The sequence below is a fragment of the Conger conger genome, chromosome 11, assembly GCF_963514075.1.
Source record: "Conger conger chromosome 11, fConCon1.1, whole genome shotgun sequence".
NCBI classification, from domain to species: Eukaryota; Metazoa; Chordata; class Actinopteri; order Anguilliformes; family Congridae; genus Conger; species Conger conger.
This window is the reverse complement of record NC_083770.1, coordinates 33,786,144-33,806,705: the sequence shown is the minus strand read 5'-3', so window position 1 is coordinate 33,806,705 and position 20,562 is coordinate 33,786,144. Positions and strand designations below refer to the sequence as shown.

At 41.1% G+C, this 20,562-nt stretch overlaps 2 protein-coding genes across 6 annotated transcripts; one reads left to right on the top strand and one right to left on the bottom strand.

Moving 5' to 3' along the window:
* On the top strand, nt 1–6,765 carry LOC133139898 (beta-1,4-galactosyltransferase galt-1-like). Of its 4 annotated transcripts, none has more exons than XM_061259368.1 (3): nt 1–665; nt 3,035–3,320; nt 3,851–6,765. In XM_061259368.1, exons 2-3 carry the CDS (start codon nt 3,305–3,307, stop codon nt 5,248–5,250), a joined length of 1,416 nt encoding a protein of 471 aa, XP_061115352.1. In that variant the 5' UTR covers nt 1–665; nt 3,035–3,304; the 3' UTR covers nt 5,251–6,765. The 4 variants fall into 4 exon arrangements, with proteins under 4 accessions (XP_061115352.1, XP_061115351.1, XP_061115350.1 ...); XM_061259367.1 differs by having other exon boundaries at nt 3,018–3,320; XM_061259369.1 differs by having other exon boundaries at nt 621–665; nt 3,225–3,320.
* Nucleotides 6,766–8,222: 1,457 nt separating this feature from the next.
* On the bottom strand, nt 8,223–19,782 carry fbxw2 (F-box and WD repeat domain containing 2). 2 transcript variants are annotated; one of them, XM_061260906.1, is made up of 8 exons: nt 19,049–19,782; nt 17,222–17,731; nt 16,213–16,407; nt 14,932–15,065; nt 14,486–14,572; nt 13,951–14,120; nt 13,180–13,227; nt 8,223–11,189 (listed from the first exon to the last, which is right to left on the bottom strand). In XM_061260906.1, the coding sequence occupies exons 2-8, from the start codon at nt 17,709–17,711 to the stop codon at nt 10,901–10,903; spliced, it is 1,413 nt and encodes a 470-aa protein (XP_061116890.1). In that variant the 5' UTR covers nt 17,712–17,731; nt 19,049–19,782; the 3' UTR covers nt 8,223–10,900. The 2 variants fall into 2 exon arrangements, with proteins under 2 accessions (XP_061116890.1, XP_061116891.1); XM_061260907.1 differs by lacking the exon at nt 19,049–19,782 and adding an exon at nt 18,568–19,006.
* Nucleotides 19,783–20,562: the final 780 nt, after the last annotated feature.

Here is a 20,562-nt window from a genome sequence, read left to right as displayed (position 1 = left end):
ACAACAACAACAACAACAAAAAACAGCTTAGGTAAGGTTTTGAAACAGCCGGTAGCTGGTTGACCAGTTCAACCAGCTCCATACTCAACATAGTTTGACCATCTCGAGCTATGTTTTGAAACAGCTGGTAACTGAAATAGCTGAATTCTACGCCAGGGTTATCAATTCACTGACACTTTATTCGATACCAGACCTTGTCTGGCTTGCTTCAACTTTGTATTGTGTCTGCGTAAAACACGAAGATTAAAAGTTACATTGCACCCGTTCGTCGAATTAGCTGCTTTGCCACCTCCAGTAGGCTAGTATTGTGATCACGTAGTTGTCTTCATTCATTACCGTTTGGACGCAGATGAACAATCAATCAATAGGGGCGTTGTATACGTGAAATTTTCAGAAGATCACAAAAGGCACCAACATCCCTATTGGGCCACACCTCAGATCTCAGTCATCTTTACAGCTAACTGATCTGCGTAGCTACAGAATAAGCATCCGAGTCACCACCAAAGAAATACGAGTAGCCTTCGCTGCTTCTGATTTGATAATCTGACCTCTTCCTCATTCCTCAAATATATTTAATCAGCATTTAAAAGTGAAACATTTCTGGGGTTCTTCAGAAGGCTTACGTATGGATGGAAATACTCACGTCCTCACTCAGGCTTCACAAGGTTGGTAGCACTTGCTTGTCGATGCAGAATGGCGTTATACTCGTGGTTTAAATTAATCTAATAATAAAATACTAATAATATGAAAACAGCGTTGTTCAAAACGCTGTAGGAAACTGCATCAATTACAGTTTGAACAACGCGAAATAGGTTAATCTAATTCATATCGTGGGGTTTAGTGACAGCCTATGTTTGAACTTTTTTAAATGCTTTTTTTTCGTCGGGCATGAACATTTGGACAAACCATGAGAAACAAAGCCACGGTCCTGAAGATTACTTGTTCTTTAATTGGATTCTATTTTCCTATTGTTCTTCTGAATCTGTTTTTAGTACGTGGGAATTTGACATTATAATTTTATCGGAAGTAGCCGAGGAAAATAATGTTTTTTTATTGAGCGCTACGTCAAACAATATCTTCATTTCGTTTGGTGTGAAGCTGTCGGACCGGTTATATAACATACTTGAAATAGTACGAAAATACAACTCTCTTGGGCTGACAAACAAACTCAATTTTGATAGCACGAGCTCAGTAGGCTACGTGGCTATATCGGGCTTGTATTCTGTTAAAAAGTATTATGCTTTGTTTACATCACATTTTACGAATATAAAATCACATATAAAATATCATTAAATTATGATGCGCACACATGGACACAGGCACATTTTAACATCTGGCCACAGGTGCTTCCAATTGTGCCATCGACCTGGTACTCCGCCTGTGAAGTAACACCAGAATGAGTAGAGCAGAGACAGAGCAGGGGTTCGTAACACTGCCTGAAGTCTGAGACCTGTAGACATCACTAGTCACCGTCGTCTACTGTTTGTTTTCCAGTCGGGTTTTTAGCAAGTGAAAGACATGCTCAATTGCATTCAGATCAGGTGATTGACTTGGCCAGTCATAAACATTCCACTTTTTAACTCATTTTTGTAACTCATTGTTCGCTTCCGTAGTGTGTTGTCCTATTACATTACATTACATTACATTATTGGCATTTGGCAGACGCTCTTATCCAGAGCGACGTACAACAAAGTGCAGATCCATAACCAGGGATAAGTTCGCTGAAAGACCCTAGAGGGAAGTACAATTTGAACTGCTACCTGTACAACAAAGATAAGGACGAGGGCCAATTATTATTTTTTTTAAACAAGAAACAAAGAGCAAAAGTGACCAAAGTTAACTATCAAAACACTGCTTACCTAGCCAACTAAAAAATACCAATTACAAGGTGAAGCGCCATCCAATTAGTTTTGAGGCATTATTTTACTATTCTTAGTTGTATACTGTTATATTTGCCAAAACTGTTTCATTGCTTTATGTATTACTTCTTGGTCAGTTTCTGGTTAATCTACATGGGTTCAAGACTATCTATGTGATCACTCTAGCACTTGGAACTCTACATCCCTCTAGGGTTTTTTAAGGATACAGCGCAATTGCCCTGGTTAAGGTTTTGCACTATTGTTCGTCGCACCGTATAAGGGCGTCTGCCGAATGACTGTAACATAAAGTATTTTCCTATTGTTCTTCTGACTGCTTTTAATACGTGGCAATTTGACATAATAATTTTCTCGGAAATAGCCAAGGATTTATTTATTCACCGCCACGTCGAACAATATCTCCATTTCGTTTGGACAAACCGGTTTTCTTGTTGGTGCGCTTTTATTGAACACGTCAGCTAATTACACCAGTATTGTGATGGTGCTTCTGGAAAATCAACCCACATTACATTACATTAATGGCATTTGGCAGACGCTCTTATCCAGAACGACGTACAACAAAGTGCATACCCATAACCAGGGATAAGTGCGCAAACCCTGACTGCAAAGTCGTTTAAGGCACCATGACAAAGATATTAAAATACTGTAAATAAAATGACATGCCAAAGAAGGCGTATTGCTCGATGGCGTAGCCACAAACCGTATCACTAACCGTAAATATAATTGGGCGAAAATGATATATACGGTTGGATAATGTAGTTTGTAAGTTTTAATTCTATTAATACGTTCCCTGCACTCGTGATGAATGCAATATTTCGAAGTATTCCTGCAGTGTTTTATTCATAAATAACACTACTTTATCTCATAACTCAAACAGTCGCTGTATGTGGTGCATGATCTTAGAGCGAATCGATGGGCCTAGTAACGTCGCACTTGGAAGTTATCCCTTAAGCATCCGCCTAAATTATAGTTCGGGGAACACTCTTGGAATAGTAAGCAACTTTAGTAAGGTATATTTTATTTATTTAGCGAATGCAAATTTCTCAAGCCAAGCAGTAGCCTCTTGATCTAAATTGTGGAGGGAGATTAGACCTCCTTCCAGTCTTTGGAGAGGACAGGCTTCAATAACTTGCTCCATAGTTTGCTCCTCTCCGCAGGCACACAGTGGGCTCTGGCTGCTTCCCCATCTGTGAAGTCTGGTCAAGCAGGGACCCTGACCAGTCCTGAATCTGTTTAAGGTGGACCACTGTCTCCTCGGGAGCTTGGTGCCAGGGACTGGTTGGGTCGGGTCTGACACTAGATGTTTGTTTGGGATGTCTTTGGATTCCCATTCTGTTGCCCAAGCAGACATGGCATCACAGTCAGTGGGTGGAGGGTCCTTCCAAATTGGACGTCTAGATCGAAGACGTGCGGGTGGTGGGTTGTAGATGTCGGCATGGATTGGTAAGTGGACCTTTTGGAGCATCCTATAGGTGAATTCAGTTTGTCTGATATTGGGGGGAAGTATGTTAGATAAGACAGGGAGCCAGATGACCGGTGTTGACCGGATAGTCCCAGTAATGATTTGCATAGTGTTGTTTAGTTGGGTGTCTACTTGGTGTGTTTGGGGTGACCTGGACCAGACAGTGGCACAGTATTCTGCTGCAGAATATGACAGGGCCAGAGCTGAGGTGCGCAGTGTGGGAGCTGCTGCACCTGCTCCAAAGAGGCCAGGTCAGACACTTGGGTTGCCAGACAGATGTCATCAGCATAGATGAATTTGCGGGATCTGGTGATGGGCAGGTCGTTTGTGTATACATTGAACAGGGTCGGAGAGAGAACTGAGCCTTGAGGAAGCCCATTTATCTGTGTTTTCCATGAGCTTACTTTCTGTCCTAAGTGGTATACAAATGGTACATAAATGTTGGATATTGGATGTCTGACATAACAGAACTTTGTTTTATGTAATATTACTTTTTTCCTTCCTGCTGCAGGTTTGAAAGACATCAGCTGGTTCTACATGGAGAAAAAAATGTTATTGAAATGGACATTATGCATTACAGTCATCTTTGTATTAACGACTGCCATGTGGATGAATCGTAAGAATTTCAGCTTAAGCCTTTATGTACATGATGACACAATTATCCATAATGATGACAGTCCAATACACTCAAGCCAGACAACTATAACCCCAATTAAGAACGCAAAACAGACAACTGTAACCCCAGTTAGGAACTCAAAACAGAAAACTATAACCCCAGTTAAGAACTCAAAACATTTAATGGTTTCTGCCTTCAAAGACCACAGGGTAAATGGAGCAACTCGGATCATTAGCATCTTAAACAGAGACCACCTGCAGCCACTGTTTTGTATTTTCTGTTGTGGAAACAATTATTCCACTCCAGCAGAAATAGATATGCACAGTGACAATTTAGGATTTTCATATGCGACTACTGATGTGCTGTGTAAAAATAAACCAAACTGCGATGCCACACATGTCACACTCTCTCTCCTGCCAGACAAGGTGGACAGCAACATAGACTTCCTACCAATACAGAACCAGAAATGGCAAGAGGAAGCCTTCCCATATGAATTTACAGTTTGCATCTCCAACCTATTTGCAAGCTATAACAATGTCCTTCAGTTTGTACAGGCTATGGAAGTGTACAGGCTCCTGGGTATTCAGAGAGTGGTTATCTACAACACCAGCTGTGGTCCAGACCTTGAGAAGGTGCTGCATTACTACAGTGAGGAGGGCATGCTGGAAATTGTACAATGGCCAATAGACCAATTCCTCAACCCCTCCAAAGGCTGGAACTTCAAAAAGCACGGGGGGGACATGCAATACTATGGTCAACTGACTACTCTTAATGAGTGCATCTACAGAAACATGTACAGGTCCCGGTATGTGCTGCTGAATGACATGGATGAGATCATTATGCCTTACCAACACGCAAACCTACATCTGCTCCTGGAAGACCTCCAACACCAACACCCAAATGTGGCCGTTTTTCTCATTGAGAACCACATCTTCCCGAAAACCCAGTTTGATGAGAGCGGCCGGTTCAACCGCACAGAGTGGAAGAAGGTGCCAGGGATCAACATCCTGGAACATGTCTACAGAGAGCCAGACAGGAAGCACATTTTTAATCCTACCAAGATACTTGCCAATCCCAGGCAGGTGGTGCAGACGTCTGTGCACTCAGTCCTAAAGAATTATGGAGGTACTTATAGGGTACCGCCAGATGTGTGCAGAATTGTGCACGTCAGAGGGCCCCTACAAGGGAGCCTCACCAAGGAACAACTGTTTGTGGACAAAAAGCTTTGGGAATTTGAAAAGGCCCTCCTGCTGAATGTTGATAATGTATTGAAGAAATCTGGGATCTTCAATTGAAGTGCCTACAGGGTTTTAGTTTTATTTTCTGTAAATGTGAAGTTTTAATTCTCTGCCCTTTTAATGAGTGAGTGCCAAGCGAGTGCCAAGATTGTTCCTATAGCATTTGGGTGAATGGGAAGGAATGAAACATGAATTAATATTTATTTATTTGTCTGGAGTGTCTGAGTGTTTCCACTTCTATTTATACAAAAATTTGGAGATTAATGATTTTAGCACATTCTTCTGTTGATGTTTTTGTAGAGCAATCCATTCTGAATTTATTGATATGCTTTTGAGTATTCCACTTGCACGAATGTATCGATTGTCCATCAGCTCACACTTTTATGCAGAAAGAATTCCTATCTTGTGGCTGATGAAAGCATTCATACCTCATGTTACGACAGAATGTTAACTAATTTTAAGAATGTCAAACTACATTCTTACAATGGACCAGTTTGTTGGTTGGGTGATTTTGGTATTTCTAGTCTTGAATCTTTTCTAAAAATATTTATATGTGACCAAATGAAAGTCCAATATGAAAATCATTAACAGAAAATAGTGCATTGACTGTAATGCCACTGGTTGTTAGTGTCTTTTTTAGACCATTGTATAATTTTTTTGATCATTTGGTAGTTTTCATCCATTTTGTGAATGAAATGAACAGACAAGTTGCATGTTGGTGCAGAGAGTTGTATAGCAATTATAAAAAACCGTAATCATAGCAACACAATTCTGCGTACAAAGTGGGGGGAAAAAATCCTGAACTGCAGTGAAAGACACTGTCCTCTATCCCCCACACACACACACACTCCCCACCTCTAAGATGAGAAACAAGGCCACCTCTCTGAAGGAGTACTTGTTGTCTGCCATTCCACTCCACCTCCTCCCACTGCTTGATCTCTATTCTAACATCTGACTGCTCCATGTTGCTGCTATGTTGTTGCAGGTGGATACACATCCTTACTCCTGCTCTTAACACTATGTAAAATCAATCATCATTCATTTGACCACCAGCTCAAATGTGCATGTCAAAAAAGGTTGAAAACCCCTGTGACAAAAGATGGTGATACAATATTACATTCAATGATAATGTGGTAAAATTGATCCTGTTCCAAAGTCATTGGTATCAATCGATTTATTTATCCTAAAATATTCATGATCTAAACATGGAATGCTGTTACAAGTAATCTGTTTCCATAAAACTATGCTTTCAGAGTAATGTTACACTTATAATTTTTAGTAGTTGGTACATTGGTAGTTAGATGCATTTCAATGAATGAAAAAACAGTATTTTCAAATGTAATGTGTGTATTTCATTTTGAAATGCTAATACTTTTAATGTTAAGTTCAGTCATTGTGAACAATAGAAGCAAAGTTTTTTTTTCAAGCAATTGAAAAAAGTGATCACAATTTTGATTATCTGTTTTGAGTTTTGGGTCTACAGTTTTTAAAAATGAACTCAAGGTTCTGAAATTTGAGTCAAGGTGATTGTAAAAAATAAAATAAAATAAAAACTGTAAATGCGCCGATTCAGCCTTGTGGCTCCATGACACTTTATTGTGTTTATGAGACTGACCTTTCAAGAGTGGTGAACCACCTATATGCTCTGCTTCGGTAAAATGGCACATTCTTAAGAGAAAATGGACAGGACCACATTTCCCGATAACGATGTCTCAGCATTTAACGAAAACTCGAAAGGTATACCTTACTAAAGTGGTTTACTTTTCTAGGCGTGTTTCCTGAACAATCCCTTAGGAGGTTGCTTAAGGGATATCGATACTAGGCCCATCGACAGCTCCATTGATTATTCACTCTATGCAACAACTGCTTGACTGCGTTGGGTGCAAGAACCCGGCACCTCAGATTGTGGTATCACCTCATCCCGCTATGCCACCTAGTAATACACCTTCTTTGGCATGTCATGTCATTTTATGTTTTATTACTTTAATATCTTTGTCATGATGCCTTAAATGACTTTGCAATCAGGGTTGATTTGCTAGAAGCCCCATCACATTACAGGTGTAATGAACTATTTTCTCTGATTGGCTGTCGAGATGAAACTATATTACATTACATTAATGGCATTTGGCAGACGCTCTTATCCAGAGCGACGTACAGTTGATTAGACTAAGCAGGAGACAATCCTCCCCTGGAGCATTGCAGGGTTAAGGGCTTTGCTCAAGGGCCCAACAGCTCAAAGGGATCGAACTACCGACCTTGCGTGTCCCAGTCATGTACCTTAACCACTGCGCTACAGGCCGCCCTGTAGCTGATGAAACTAGAAGCAACACCTAATTTCATAGGCTTGCGGTGTGGTGGGCACTGGCGGAGTGAGCTGATATTGATAAGGTATAGCTAAGAGTGCGGCACAGATGGTGCAGTGGGTAGCACTGCTGCCTCACAGCAAGGAGGTCCTAGGTTCGAATCCCTGTCGGCCGGGGCCTCTCTGTGTGGAGTTTGCATGTTCTCCCCGTGTTTGCGTGGGTTTCCTCCCACAGTCCAAAGACATGCAGGTTAGGCTGATTGGAGTCTAAACTGCCCGTAGGTATGAGTGCGTGAGTGAATGGTGTGTGTGCCCTGCGATGGACTGGCGACCTGTCCAGGGTGTATTCCTGCCTTTCGCCCAATGTATGCTGGGATAGGCTCCAGCCCCCCAGTGACGCTGTTCAGGATAAGCGGGTTAGGATAATGAATGAATGAATGATAGCTAAGAGTGGTCCAGACCAACCTAACGAACATATCACTTACAAAAAGTATACTTAGCTAAGAACGTTACGGGAAACACCCTGAAACATTAAGGTACAGCTTAAGGTATAACTTACGAACGACGTAGCTTTAAGGCTTCGGGAAACGCATCCCAAATAAGTATTCATGGATCACTGTTATTTCCATTTTGGAGAAAAACATTTGTGAGTTCAATTGTTCTGCATGAAATCATATTGCCATCACTCCAAGGAGTGTGAATCATAATAATCATTCTGAAACAAACATTTGACAAGGATTTTTATATTGAAAGAGTATAAAAATAAAGACAATCAGGAAAAAAAACAAAAAAAACATTTGAAAGTCTTAACACTGTGAGAAGATCACTCAGCAGAAATGCAGTTGACGCAAGTTGTTTTTGTAGGAATAATGCCAGCATGTGCAGCACTGTTTTGGAGGGTTATTTTGTTGTGGGTGAAAACAATGGAATGTTCTAGCAAACTATGCAGTTAATGCAGTGCACATTCTGTTTCTTCAGTTTCACCTTAACCTTTAAATTATTTTTGCAAATAGGATTTACACTGAACTTACATTTCTAGAAAGGACCTAATCAAATATAATAATGCAGTGCATAAATAAAGTCCTTGATCACACCATTAAGTTAAAAAAATATTTTATGTACATGACCTTACAACTACATTTCTTACTCTAAATGTTTTTTATTTTATGGAAGTGTGGGGCTTAAGTGAGTTTCCATTTATTATAAAAACAAAACATCTGTACAACCTTTAAAACTGATATATTAACACTTGTAAATCTTGAAAGCAATGCCCTTCTCTGTAGACCATACACAGCTTTAGCTCAGTTCATGCTTAAAGCGATACGATTTGAATTTCTAGTGAAAAAAAAATTATGAAAGATGTTTAATAATGGCGTTAAAATATTTTGCCAAATTTACAGACACACTTTAAGCTAACCCTGGACTAAATTGAGTTTTATATGGAAAATCTCCATTCAAAATTGAATTTAGTCTAAGACTTGGTGTAATTTGTGTCTGTGAAACTCACCCATTGGGTTTTTTTATATGAAGGATGAAGCTGATGCTCTGGTCAGTTATAATTTTAACAAAGGAACTGGGGATGACAATATATATTGACTGTATGTGACCAAATTTGTCCATACCTAATGCTCATATACATTTCCTAGCACCCAATTAAGGACATTTTAGGTTGCAGCCTATATGGGACATATATTGCACCAAATACACAAAAAAGGCACCAAATAAATGACTAGTGTATAGCAACTTGTGTATATAGGCTCAACCTGGGGGTGTTACAAATGTGGTAAAATATTAGCCAACATATTTACACAGTGCATGCAGTAGTGGATCTGTGCTTGCATCACTCATTTCTACACCCATGAAATTGTGATACCATTTATTAAAAAGAATTTTAAAACATTTCTAGGCCGAAGGAAGAGAAGCTCTTGTGCAAAGCTGCTGTCCAGTTTGAGCAATCCACGATTGGGCAATTGATATAGTATGGGTCAACTGACACAACACAACATAGAAAACTGTTTTATATTAGTTAATTTACTTCCACGTTACACATCTCATTAAAAATGGGTGATGCTATGGTTTTGTCCACTGCTGTGTACACTTAGGTGCATATGCAAGTGCACATACACAAACACGCACATGTGCGTTACACATTAATATACAAGTACTTGTATACATATGTACAAATACTCACATATTGCTGTAAATATGCACTGCTCACACACAGATACACAGTACTTCTTGCACTCCGGGGGTTCCTTTAAAAAATATTGCCGTAATGGTGAAATTCAGGAAGACAAAATTACACGGCACTATATTCCCTTCTGAACCACTGAATATCTGCTAGGACTTACGGAGGGTGTCAACTGCGCTGGTTTTGCCTGTGCAGGGTTATAGAACCAAGAACCATTAGTTATTTACTCAAACTGAGTCTAAAGGTAAACTCAGCAAACAAGGTACCCCGATTCTGCACTGGTGGGTATGGTGTGCGAGATGTTCATTTAAATCAATTGCTAAAACCCAAAAATTTAATTACAACACCATTTCGCACACTAGAGATGCTGATTACGATTGAAAACACTCAAATTAAATCTGATAAACGTATGGTGACTTTAATACCTGAAAACCTAACGAAATAAGACGCATACATACATGTATGTTTTCTTTATAAAGCATATGATTAGGGGGGAATTGTGGGTTTAATGATGCAAGTGGTCTGATCCACTTTCTCATGTCATACAATTATCACATTTGCCATTTTAATGAAATATGTCCAACACAGCAATGGTCTCCACAGTAATATGGTGGTGGGGGTGGGAGAACAGGGATATGCCAGTTATGGTTAATTGGCCTGCAAACTTACCTCAAACTCATTTTGAGTTGGACAAGCAAACCAACAGGTTTAACTGCACCTCGGTTGTACAATGACTTCAAGAACAACATGCTAAATTCAGCTAAATTCAGAGATGTTGAGATCAGACGCATATTGCCTGGCAAGAACAGAAGTTGGTGGTAATGTTTTACTTTTCATTTACTCTTTTTTGCACAAAGAAAACAACCCAAACACACACACACACACACATATATATATATATATATATATGTGTGTGTGTGTGTGTGTTAAAAAAATGAATTGCAGTACGCGCAGCAGGTGCTATTTTGTGTCACATGGTTGTAACCTGCACATGCTGGCTGGCTTGTATTCACCTGTTCATACGGTCTACAAGCTTGGAGTTACACAATGCTTATTGTGTGTATCTGTGTGTTTTTTTTTGTTGTGTGGCAGGTTTTTGCAAAACTTTGGTTCATGCAGTATCTTGACTTCATGGCCACAGATTTGAAATAAGCAGCACCAATCAGTTTCTCGTCACATTTTGTGTTTCAACACACCAGGGGCATTTTGGGCCCCTATCCGTTCTCCTTCCACAGTACCAAATGGATGCTATGATCAGGCATGCTTGTGGCAAATACCAGCCCAGAGTCATTCTGTCCATCCAGCCCATTCAGCCAGGAAGTCACACCAGGCAGGAAACTGGATCCTCTTTTGGACTTCCTGTAGGCAGGTAGAGGCCAGCGGCCTGTTATTGTCTCTGTCCTCAGATCCATAATATACAAGTAATGGTTGTCAAACAAGAGGGCAAAAACTTCTCCAAAACTCAGCAAAGACAGGTTGGCAGAATCCTGTGTTTTGATAACCCTAAAAAAAGACAAAAAACAAAAGCAATGGTGTAGAATGGCTCAGTTGCATCCATTTCCTGTACTCAGCAAATGGAAAGTGCTGGAAAGGAAACATCTGCAACAAAGTGCTATGCACAGTAATCAGAACACCCATCTTACCCCAAAACCCTGAAATCCAAGGCCACAGACAGGCAAAATGCTCACATTTCATCCGATTCACCAGTGTACCGGTCAAGTAGCTTGTGATTACAAAACAGGAACGACGGCAGTTTGAATAGGAAGTTATGAAAATGTATTTTTTACTTGCCATTGCCTTTAAACTTATATATATATATATATATATATATACACATATATTTCAAGATAACTAGTTTAAATCTAAATGTAAAGGTGTTATATGTAGGTAAACATTGCAATGTATGAAGGGTTAAAGCACAATAGAAGCTTTGAAGTTGCCTATTAAGAGAATCTTTGCTGGGTACCAAAACACAATAATTTTAACTCTGCTTTTCTGTACTGCTATCATTTCCCCCATTACGTTTTTGCTTTACTTAGCTATGCTGCTAGTTGACTACTAATGCCTGGACCTCGTTTCATCCATGCCTTAATTCTTCCTTTGTTGCAGTTCTTGGGCAGTGCATTATGGTTTACAGGTCATTAACTAACGGTGAAGGGAAACTAGTCCCAAGATATAGAAAACAAATGTACAAACACCACTTAGACATAAACAACCTAAAAAAAACAATCCAATGATAGATGTTTTATGACTTTATTAAAAGAAAAGCAAGTCCCAATGCTTTTTTTGGGAGCAAAAGCTTTAACAAGCAAGAAGTAAATTGATGGAAATAGAGATAGATCTCTGTACTTGATGTGGAAACAGTGGCGATAAGCTGGGTACATACTAGTGAAAGCAAACACAAAACCTTTTACACTAAATTGAAGGTTAGCCAAAGTTCTTCAACAAATGTGGTCGCAGGAACAGCAAAATACCATGCCAAAGCACACAAAGTACACACACAAAGTATGAATGCACGTCAGGTATTAACCATGTTTCTCAGAATGAGAAACCAACTGTAGCCTTGGAAGATGACATTGCCCTTCTTTCATATTACAATTACACCCATTTTTAGGGGGTTGCTGGTGGATGGGGTCTGGTATCAAATGCCTTCCACACCCAGGAGGACAGCTCACAACTGGCTGCAGTAGTGGGGAAGGTGGAGATATCTCTTATCACATACCAGCAGTTATGCTACACACTGAATGTTCTCCTCGTGGCAGGCTAAACAGTCAGGGGAGAATGCCTACTTGTTTACACTATTGTGAACTGAAAGGGAAAGGGTCCAAAAGGAAGAGTTGAATGCAAACAACATTGACATCCTTAAATCAACGCTGGGTTTATCCAAATATTGACTTTTCCTCTACTTGTGACTATTTTAAATGTTCAAATCTCAATTTCTAGTGCAAGTGGCACACCGTGCTCAATGTCAAAGCTCCAAATCAGGACCACCCCTATCAAACCACAGCAATGAAGCTACACTTCTGATTCACTGGAAATCTGCCTTCACCATTAATGAAAAATTGCATTCCACTTCTAGCACCTTTAAAATGACTTGGGCTATTATTGCGAACTGTTTGATTCCTGCAACACAATGGCTCACCAGTAACCACAACAGAGTATGTTTTGCACTAGAAGACAAAACTAAGGGGCCATAAGGGGGGGGGGGGGTGATGAATACACAATGCTGTTTGATGTATCCAGTAACCATTGTGCAATATAAACTCAGCTGCAGGACACTCTGCATTCTCCCGAAGACTAAACGCAACACTCGACTGGTAGTGGTCTCCCTAAAAAGCTCTGTGTAGCCACTTCTACACAAAGCAAAGGTCAGCAAAGGAGCAAGCAAAGGACAGAAGAAAGGGACAAGGTAACAGACCTTCAGGGGTAGGGGTGAGGGGCTGGAGGGGGTATTCGCTCTTGGGGGGAATTGGGAGTTGTTTAAAATTCTTACCGTTCTGATACATGCGACCACGTCAACAATTCCCCTGCTGCTGGCTTACTATCGTGGAAACAGATGCAATTAGTACAGAGGTGGGCTCATCAAGCTGTGAACTCAATACAGTCACTCTCATACACACAAGTATACACGTATGTGCACCCATGATTGGTGTATATGTGCGCACACTCACAAACACAGGGAGTCTTCTCAGGCAGTCATTTGCCCTTATCTAACAGATGTGTGTGGGATGCATAATATAGGAATGTGAAAACTGAACACAGCCCATAAGATTACTTATCCAAATGTGGGTCATTCAGCATATACATTCCTCAATCTTGTAACATTTGAAGAAAGCAATATAGTGGGGTTGTGGAATAGAAAGCCCCCCTACTCCATCCCAACACTGGCAATGACAGCAAACAGCATTGTGTATTCACCAATCCTTCCCCTCCAATGACTATGTGTGGGTTATGAATAAAAAAAACAAAAAAAACTAGTACTGTAAATATATATATATATATATATTTATTTATTTTTTTTTTTACTCAAATCAGTGCTCAAAAAATAAATAAATACTGAAACAATACCAAAAGGGGCACTAAAAGCAAATTTCCTAATCCTTATTTCACGAATCACATCGAACACCAGTGTCTGCAACCGGCCTCCAGCACTCAAAATGTGATACGGTGGAAGGGAATTAGAATTCAGGGCTTGTGAAAACGGACGTTCCTTTCTCTCCTGCTTTCACAAATGTGCGTGTTAACGACAAAAATGGCTGGGTACCTGAGAATTTCGTAGCTGGCAAAGTCCCACTGGTAGAGGCCCAGGTCTGAGCTGCACACGATGTGGCGCCCATCGAACTGCAGTCGAGGCTGGAGGCACACGCTGCGATCCTCGGACACGGCCAGGGTCTTCAAGCACTTGCAATTGATCTCTCTGCCTATTGGCCACACCTGTTCATCGCAAGAGGAACAAAGTGCCTTAGCCTTTTTCTCGCAACAACCATGGCAAACGGGCCGCTGTACACCATGAGTGAAGCAGACCCGGGTGAATTGTTCCAATTAATTTACACTGAAAAGCGTGGCTGAAACACTTACACATGAGCCAACTGCAGTGGTGCTAGTGAACAGTGTTTCTCAACAAGACTAGGAAATGAGCAAAGACCCCACACTGACCCGCCCCCATTGCAAACTGTAGTGTAAGAGTGCCCTCTGTAGGTCCATTTGAAGTATAACACCTCTCCGAGACTTCCAGACTGTTGATATTGACAAACGTGTAAAAAATAAGGAGAAATGGATAGTTGACTGATAGGCCTTACCTTGATTTCATATTTATCTGCACTTAATAAAATATAGTCACCAGGACTATGCATTACAGACTCCACTTGGCTTTTTTGCAAAACCACCTGAATTGGGGATTCAAGAAAAACAAAAATAAGAGCTTACATTTCAGACAAAAAAACAAAAAAAAACACTACTTCATCACCTCTCCACATTTAAAAATAAAAATACTGCCCATTCTATACTTATTTATCACTGTAGGTAAAGAGGCAAATTTAAATAATTTGAATGAAATATACATTTTAAAAGGTCATGTTTCTTATTTATATATCAAATAAACAAATGCATAAAATGCACAGTGATCGCTTACTAAAGCCTACGGTAACTGTAACTATGAATTCACTCCTGGCAGCTTCATAGAAGTCTTCCTGCGTTACTTTGGGTGCAAGACTAGTTGTCTGTGTGTCGAGGAGGAAGTTCCTACCTTCGTGACCCACTCTGTGTGCCCAGTAAGGGTGTTTAGACATGCCCCTGCTGACAAAGACCAGACCTTGACCGAGAAGTCCGCTGAACCACTAACCAGAGTGTCAAGCTCATCGTTGTAGTCTATGCTGAACACTGCATGAACAATGAGAAAGAGCCAAGAGTAAACCTATTTGGACCTTTAGACTTCAGAATCCACAAATTATCAAATCCACACATTTTTGCTGCACACAAAAACACATGCATACAAGTATCAGTAGAAGTTTGGACACACAATACCCTTTTCTGGCTTTTTTGATGAATGTTTTATTTCCACAGTTTGTAATCAAACAATTCATATGTGGTGTAGATTCCCAGCTTTTATTAAACAATGTTTTTATACACTTTGTAATGCAGTTACAGTACTTAAAGTAATTACAGTACATTTTATACGTAACCGCCCCCATTTCAATGTTGTATGTCAAATAAAATGCTCATGTTTTGTATTTGGTTGCAAACCATGACTTCCTGATGTCTGTGACCTATCAACATCACCAGAGTCTGGATATTTCTTTTTCAGGTTGGCTTACAACCTGGCTTACAAACTCTTTGCATTTTAATGGATCTCTATGGGAATTGGGACTAGGTTCAGCTGAAAATTATGCTGATACAGTATGGAACACATCATCAAGGGTCTGAGGTATCAAACCAGCCTCAAACAACCCTGCTGCTACTAGATATACAGTAGATACTTCAAGGGTTGTTTCTCCTGAATAATTCTTCCACTGAGTTCAACAGGAAAATTAGTCAGGAGATATGTCCCTTGCAGTAACTACAGATCTGGCAGCAGCACGATGGTTTGAGGCTCATCTGATACCTTGGACCCTTTTCATCGAAGCGGGACATGTTTTAAGTAGACCTTATGCAAACATGTTAGACCTCAATTAAAGACAAAGACAAAACTACCTGTCACCCTACTGTTGAAGCCAAACCATTGCAATTTGATTAAATCTGGGAATATTCATGAAGGGTGGTACATGGTACAATACAGTGGCATCCAACAATAGTTGAATGAGTTTAATGATCCCTCAACCCATGAAGAGATAAAATCACCTCTGAGATAAAGCCCTAGTCCCCTACAGTTACTTCTGCCTCCAGGGGGAGCAGTCTCCAGTCACACCGCAGAACTTCAACACAAAAAGTGTTTCAATGGTAGCGCACCTTACACCTTCCAAAACCACACTGATATAGCCTATAAACTACAGGGATTGAATGACTGACAGAGAGAGAAACTGTACCATACCAGCGCCAGTGTGTCCACGAAAGTGCTGTATCTTTGCCCCCGAGCTCCACTCCCAGCAGGCGATTGTGTTGTCGAAGGACCCAGTCACCAGCTTCTGCTCATCAAACTTCACTGCTGCGCAGGTGTGCGTCTGGATGCCATAGATACACTGTCCAGTGCACACATCCCACAGCTTAGCAGACAAGTCATCAGAGCCTGTAAAAACAGAAAAACAATCTTTAGTACTTTAGTAATCTTTTAGTATAACAATCCTTTAGTAAGTCACTGACTTCCACAATGGTAGCTGCAAAACAGTTTGCAGATGACACGATATTTCGGTTCGTTACATTACTTTTTATGTTTAAAAAATATATCCCCCTTTTTCTCCCAGCTTGTAAACACCCAATCATTTTCAACAGCGGCCAATACTGCAACCACACATCAATTCAGGAGAATGTATGCGCTCTCCTCCGAGGCATGTGAGGTTAGCGTCCCCTTATTTTCATAGTCTACAAGTCATGCCTACACAGACATGAGTCAAAGGGAACTGGTTAGTACCTGCATGGCAGTCAACCGCTGTTGGTGTGGGTGTGTATGTATGAAAGGGTAATCCAGACCCATGAAAGCAGGCGAGGTGTGTTAATGGCATTTCCTCTACAGCAGGGCTGCCCAATCCAGGATCCACAGTCCTTCAGGTTGTCAGTCCAACTCTAACAACGCACCTCATTCAACAGCTAGAGATCCCATCGATCAGCACTTAGTTCAGCTTATTATCGGACGTGCAGAAATGGGGTTGAAATGAAAACCTACAGGACAAACCTAAATCTCCAGGAACAGGATTGGGCAGCCCTGGGGAAGGAAGCTCACCTTAACCTCCATTATTTTGCTAAGCGCCCAGCTACGTGACGCACCACAGCCAGGTTGCACAAGACCTCTCTCCGCACATCAGCCGGGGCGTAGAGGAAAAAATAATGGGAAAAACGAATCTCCCCGTTGAGTCCATACGTGACAACGCAAGCCCCATACCCACCTGTGCACAGGAGGCCGTCCCTGTAGTAGAGTGCGTACACGCGCGCGCTGTGCCCAATCAGCGAGGACGTCTCGAAGGCTTCCTGGTTCTTCAGCTGCTTCATCCTCAGCTTGGCCTTCAGGTAGACCTTCTTCCAGTGAGCGGCGTCCTGGACCGACTCGTCGATCTGCCAGCCCAGGTCCCGGCAGGCACCCTGCCAGACCTCGGTGCAGGTGCTGATGGTTTTGTTCCATTGCTTGCACACCAGGCAGCAGGTTAGCAGGGTCTTGGGGTCCAACCAGCGCAGCAGGTAGAAGGTGAGCTCCAGGGGGAGCAGCTTGAGGAAGTCGCGCTTCAGCAGCGTCTCCAGGCTGTTGGAGAGGTGGCGCAGCTGCGCGGCCCCACTCAGCCCAATCAGGTGGTCCAGCGACTGGTTCTTCTGCTGGTCGGTTAGTGTGAGGAAGGAGGTGGAGACCGACTCCAGCCATCCCTCAAAGGCCTTCTTCTCCATGACCTCATGTGAAAGTTTACCTGTTGGAGTGGGAAGTAATGACGCGGCGGCAGTTGGAGAATGGAGCTTCGTGAAACAGAAAATGGCTGGTGCAACCTGCGACTCACTGACATCAACCAATTTCTGCATTCTGCGAAATGGAGCTAAGCTTACAATTGGCCGGAACACGTCAGTGACTGACAGTGCATTTAGTGCATTATAGTTACTTAAGGTTCATCACTCAAACATTGCTTAAAAACATACATTTTTCAGAATCTCTGTGCCAAGAGGAACAAATCAGTGTCACATGTTTAACTACACAATATTACAAAGCCTGGTCTCTCATTTTGAGACATAAATAGATCCTGCCCTACACGCATTATGCTAGTAATATCAACACACTCTCAATCAGATTCAACAGACAGGGTGGTATCAAACACAGCATTGGAGTTGGATTCCAAACACTGGCATGTCATGGTCATGGTTCAGTATATGCATTGCTGTTTCAATCATTTTCATCTTAAATAAAGACAACATTCTGCGATGTGACACTGGCAGGCAATACACAAACTATAAAGTAGCAAAACCACTGTCATAACATGAGCTGCTTTTAATAATCTGACTGAAAAACGGTTTATAAATGTCTACTATTTTTGGCATTACCCAACACCTTTACTCATGACCCTCTTGATATATATTTTTACATTAAAGCAAATTAGCCTACTTTCATTTAAAGAAGCAAGTCAGCTTGCCAACAGGCATATTATGAAGTAGTTATCCAACTCTTCCATTAGAGCTAACAGAACAGTTGTTAAACCGAAATTATTTTCAATAATTATAATCCACGCAACAGTTAGCCAGTTTATATATTACTCACTGGAGGCATCCTCTTACTTGAATCGCCCCGCTTGTTTAGCGAGATAGCCGATAGTATTATGGGTGTGCTAGTAGCGTTTCCGAAGGTAAATGCTTAATTGGTTATTGGACGAAGTAACGGTAACGTTACCGTTAGTACAGTATAGCCAGCTAGAGTTAGCCACTAACGACGTGCAGCAAAATAGCGTTATATTGAACAAGACATACTTTCGATAAAATGCTAGCAACAATTAGCCTAGGTTTATATGCTACGGTGTGCCGTAGTGTTACAATGTCGTTCAGAAATAAGCTGACAAACAGGACAAAAAGTAGAAGCACTGCCAGATAGCTAGCTAGCTATATTAGCTAGTCTAGCTAGCTTACAAGTCAACGCTAAACGACTGGTTATCGTTAGACTGCAACGTTAATAATACCAAAAAATGTGTAATCTAGACGGCTAACCTAAACTGTAGCCATGTTTACTTGTCAACAAAGTATCTTACCATTTCCCGTAGAACGTGTAGTCTATCGGTGGTAGAGAGTGACTTCCAGGAGATTTGTAGACAAGTAACGTTAGCTACATTCAAAACCTTTTGGTTCACTCGTGCAGGAGAAGCATTTACGCACGCTAGCTTAGTTAGCAAAAGGTTCGCGTTAGCTAGTAGTACTGAGCTACGGAAAAAAAGGTTAGCTAGCCAACTATATGAAGATCGTGCAATACAGCCAGCCAGCAAAGCATTTGTGAATTAATTTCAAATGTTTGATCAACAGTGACCCAAGTTTGTGAACTAGCCAACTAGCTAGCTAGCAGTTTGGGCTAGCTAGCTGGCTAGCATTCCTCATAATTTACCGATAACACATGTTACGGAAACGCGTGAGAGCAACAACTCCTACAACCCCGAATATGTGACACAAAATGCCGCTGAGCAAACGGTAATGCTATTTCACTCGGCCCGATACGATGGAATTGAGCTCGGTGAAAAGGCCGCTTTTGTTTCTTAGCTTGCTGGCCACTGGACGATGATAGTTAGCTAGCTAGGGAGCTACGCTAGCAAACTTAATATATGAAAACATTACCTAATAAATTAAACAGTACAATTTTACGAAAACAATAAATGTACACATAGTTCACCAGCTGTGTTACTGTTACCTAACTACAAAACCGCCTCAGTTGGAACTGTCTGAAACCACAGGAAGTTATTCGTAATCGGAAGTTCAGTTTGACATCAAAGTAGACTAGCTAACGTCAGAGACCGTACTGCTCGCCTTCCTGCAGCTAACGTCGGAAGAATTCATTGACGCAGTAAGGTGGCTGATGGTAGCTATAACAGAAGGCAATCGCCTGGAACTGTACAGTGTTTATGTTCGCAGTTGATCAGCAGAGATACCATTATTGTCAAAATGTATTAATTTGGCTACCAAGAATCATAAGGTAATTAGACAGTGTGCTCCAGTGTGATTGCTGGAGAGGGCCTGGGGCCAACTAGCCAAAAGGGCATACATATAGCTAGTAATTTACCGCAAGCTAGCGACTTGTAACTTACTGTTACGTTAGCTGTAGGCAGAATGATAGCATAATAAAGTCAGTGAGCACTTTATTAGGTATTTTTTTTGTTTTTTAGAATTCTTTTCTAGACTGCAGTAGCCTATCCACTAAGTTATGATGCGTTGTGCGTTCAGTGATGCTCTTCTGCATACCACTGTTGGAATGTGTGATTATTTGCGTTACGGTCACTTCTCATTAACAATGCATTTCTGTCTGCAGAACCGCTGCTCACAGGATTTTTTTTTTTTCACCATTCTTTGAAAACTGGAGTGTGCGTGAAAATCCCAGGAGATCAGCAGTTTACTGATACTCACACCACCCTGTCTGCAACCAACAATCATTCCACGGTCAAAGATCACATTTTTTCCCCATTCTGATGGTTGATGTGAACATTAACTGAAGCTCCTGACCCATATCTACATAATTGTGTGCATTGCACTGCTGCAACACAATTGGCTGATCAGATAATCG